This window comes from Eimeria necatrix, genomic scaffold, assembly GCF_000499385.1.
Source record: "Eimeria necatrix Houghton genomic scaffold, Enh_scaff1497, whole genome shotgun sequence".
Taxonomy (NCBI): Eukaryota; Apicomplexa; class Conoidasida; order Eucoccidiorida; family Eimeriidae; genus Eimeria; species Eimeria necatrix.
This window is the reverse complement of record NW_013654969.1, coordinates 4,167-7,073: the sequence shown is the minus strand read 5'-3', so window position 1 is coordinate 7,073 and position 2,907 is coordinate 4,167. Positions and strand designations below refer to the sequence as shown.

Here is a 2,907-nt window from a genome sequence, read left to right as displayed (position 1 = left end):
GCTCAGCTTCTCAGGAGTCAGGAACAGCAGCGGCACGCTCAAACCCTCGCAGCGCCTGCAGCAAACCCTAAACCCTAAACCCTAGACCCTAAACCCTAAACCCTAAACCCTACGCCCAGAGGGCGGGGCCAGAGCGGCTGCGGGACGTGGAGCTGCTGCTCAGCTTCTCAGGAGTCAGGAACAGCAGCGGCACGCTCAAACCCTCGCAGCGCCTGCAGCAAACCCTAAACCCTAAACCCTAAACCCTAAACCCTAAACCCTACAGCGTAGAATCTCAGCTTTAGCACACCAGACAGAGAAGACTCAGGAGTCAGGAACAGCAGCGGCACGCACAAACCCTTGCTACTTCTGCACTCGCAACAAACCCTAAACCCTAAACCCTAAACCCTAAACCCTAAACCCTAAACCCTAAACACTAAACCCTAGCGCGAAACAGGAAGCGCGGAATAAGAAGCAGGGAATGGGAGTCACAAATAGCAGCAGCACGCACAAACCCTCACAATGGCTCCACATACAACGTAACACAAACCCTAAACCCTAAACCCTAAACCCTAAATCCTAAACCCTAAACCCTGGAGCAGAACACGAAAACCCGAGACCCGGAGCCCAAAACACGCTAAACCCTAAACCCTTAACTCCAAACCCGGAGCTCGAAGCCGGCTAAACCCTAAACCCTAAACCACAGACCCGCCCAGTAGACCCTAAACCGTAAACCCTAAACCCTAAACCCTCAAGCGGAAGCTGAAGCCACACAGCGCAGCGGAGACCGTTTGGCTTTGCTGCTGCTGCACAGCTGCTGCTGCTGTCTCTTTGAAGTTACCGGGGGCAGGGAAGGGCACTAGGGCTTAGGGTTTAGGGTTTAGGGTTTAGGGTTTAGGGTTTGCGTACAGGTCATCGTAGACCTGCCGCTGCTCCTCCCAAGTCTGGTTTGAAGTGAAGGCTCTGCACTCAATGCCCAACTCCTGCAGCTGAGCCATTTGATCCTGCAGCAGCAGCAGCAGCAGCAACAGCAGCAGCAGCAGCAGCAGCAACAGCAGCAGCAGCAGCAGCAGCAGCGAAGGACCAGCCATTCTGTTTTGTTAGAAGCACAGCAGCAGCTGCTGCTGCAGCTGCAGCAGTAGTTGCAGAAATAGCTGCAGCAGCTGCTGCAGCAGTAACTGCAGCAGTAGCTGCAGCTGCAGCAGCAGCTGAAGCAGCAGCAGCAGCTGCAGCAGCTACAGCAGCAGCAGCAGCAGTAGCTGAAGCAGCAGCAGAATCAGTAGCAGCTGCAGCAGCAGCCGCAGCAGCAAAACTCGTTGCAGCAGTGCATGCTAACGCAGCATAGAAAACAATGATAACGGTAACTCCTCTAGATTCTAAACCCTAAACCCTAAACCCTAAACCCTCAGGAAACAAAACACTCGAAACCCAAAACCCTAAACCCTAAACCCTAAACTCTAGAAATAGCAGGAGTATTTAAAAGATTCTTGAAAGAAAAACAAACGCCAAAGAATAGATTAAACCCTAACACAATTCATGTCTCTCCGACAATCCCTGCCCTCAACCTAAACCCTAAACCCTAAACCCTAAACCCTAAACCCTACCTGCATCAAAGACAACAGAGGCATCACCACTGCTGTCAAACCCTGCTGCAGCACTGCAGGCAATTGGAAGCAAAGGCTTTTCCCGCCGCCCGTGGGCATTATAACAAACACGTCCCGCGCACTCAAGACCGCGTCGATCACCGCTTTCTGCGCAAAAACCCGCAATTTTCGCGCGCTTCGAAGCTCTTCAAAACCCTTTTTTAGGGTTTGCGAGAACTGGCCTCTACTGGAGATTAAAAGGGACAAAAAACCAGACAAAAAGACCCAAAATTGATCGAAAAACAGAAAAAAAGGCTGAAGGGTTTTCATAAAAAACAAAAGATGAGACTTTCATAGTGAGGAGACTAAGGCACTTTCGGGTCTTCTATTCCGCCTCTTTGCTTTATGCACAAATGCTACCTAGCTAGCTGGCTAGCTAGCTAGCTAGCTAGCTGGCTAGCTGGCTGACTAGCTAGCTGGCTAGCTGGCTGACTAGCTAGCTGGCTAGCTAGCTAGCTAGCTAGCTAGCTGGCTAGCTGGCTGACTGGCTAGCAGGCTAGCTAGCTGGCTAGCTAGCTGGCTAGCTGGCTGGCTTGTTGGCTAGCTGGCTGGCTAGCTAGCTGGCTAGCTAGCTGGCTAGCTGGCTGGCTTGTTGGCTAGCTGGCTGGCTAGCTAGCTAGCTCTCTAACTAGCTACCTGCCCAGCTGCCCAGCTAACTACCTAGCTAACTGGCTACCTAGCTAGCTACCCAGCTAGCTAGCTAGCTAGCTAGCTGGGTAGCTAGCTGGCTGGCTAGCTAGCTGGCTAGCTAGCTAGCTGGCTAGCTGGCTAGCTGACCTGCATGGGCCTGAAGGTGAAGTTGCGGAAAACAGTTCTGTTGATTTGCTGGACTTGCGAGTCCCAAGGAAAAGACTTTCCTTCCCAGTTGTCTCCACTTTCTTCTTTTGGATTTTCATTTTCTTTTTTTTTATTTTTATTTTTATTTTCTTTTTTTTCTTTTTCATTTCCTCCAACTTCCGTGAAAGTCTGCAAAACCACGGGGCCCCCCCACGCGTCGTAGTCCCCGGCCCCCACATCGTACCGGCTCACACCTGGCTCTGCTGCTGCTGCTGCTGCTGCTGCTGCTGCTGCTGCTGCTGCTGCTGCTGCTGCTGCTGCTGCTGCTGGGCTGCCAGGGGCCCCAGGAGCTGCTGCCCTCGCGGCTGCTAAGAGACTCAAAGCGAGAGCCCCGGGGGCCCCCCGAGTAGAAGTCCCCAGATGGGGGGCCCCCGGAGTTGGGGGCCCCCCAGGGGGGCCCCCCAGGCCCGGGGGGCCCCTGCAGCAAACCCTCCTGGGGGCCCCCTGG

General features: G+C 53.6%; 1 protein-coding gene across 1 annotated transcript in view; it reads right to left on the bottom strand.

The window, feature by feature from the left end:
• Positions 1-10: 10 nt before the first annotated feature.
• ENH_00015280 (RecQ protein-like, related) overlaps positions 11-2,907 on the bottom strand; it is a gene marked incomplete at both ends in the record, with an annotated part of 3,941 nt that continues 1,044 nt past the window's right edge. The window contains 5 exons of the mRNA XM_013584336.1: positions 11-55; positions 264-348; positions 889-983; positions 1,584-1,730; positions 2,654-2,764. Coding sequence (XP_013439790.1) covers positions 11-55; positions 264-348; positions 889-983; positions 1,584-1,730; positions 2,654-2,764 — 483 coding nt within the window. The remainder of the gene's footprint in view (positions 56-263; positions 349-888; positions 984-1,583; positions 1,731-2,653; positions 2,765-2,907) is intronic.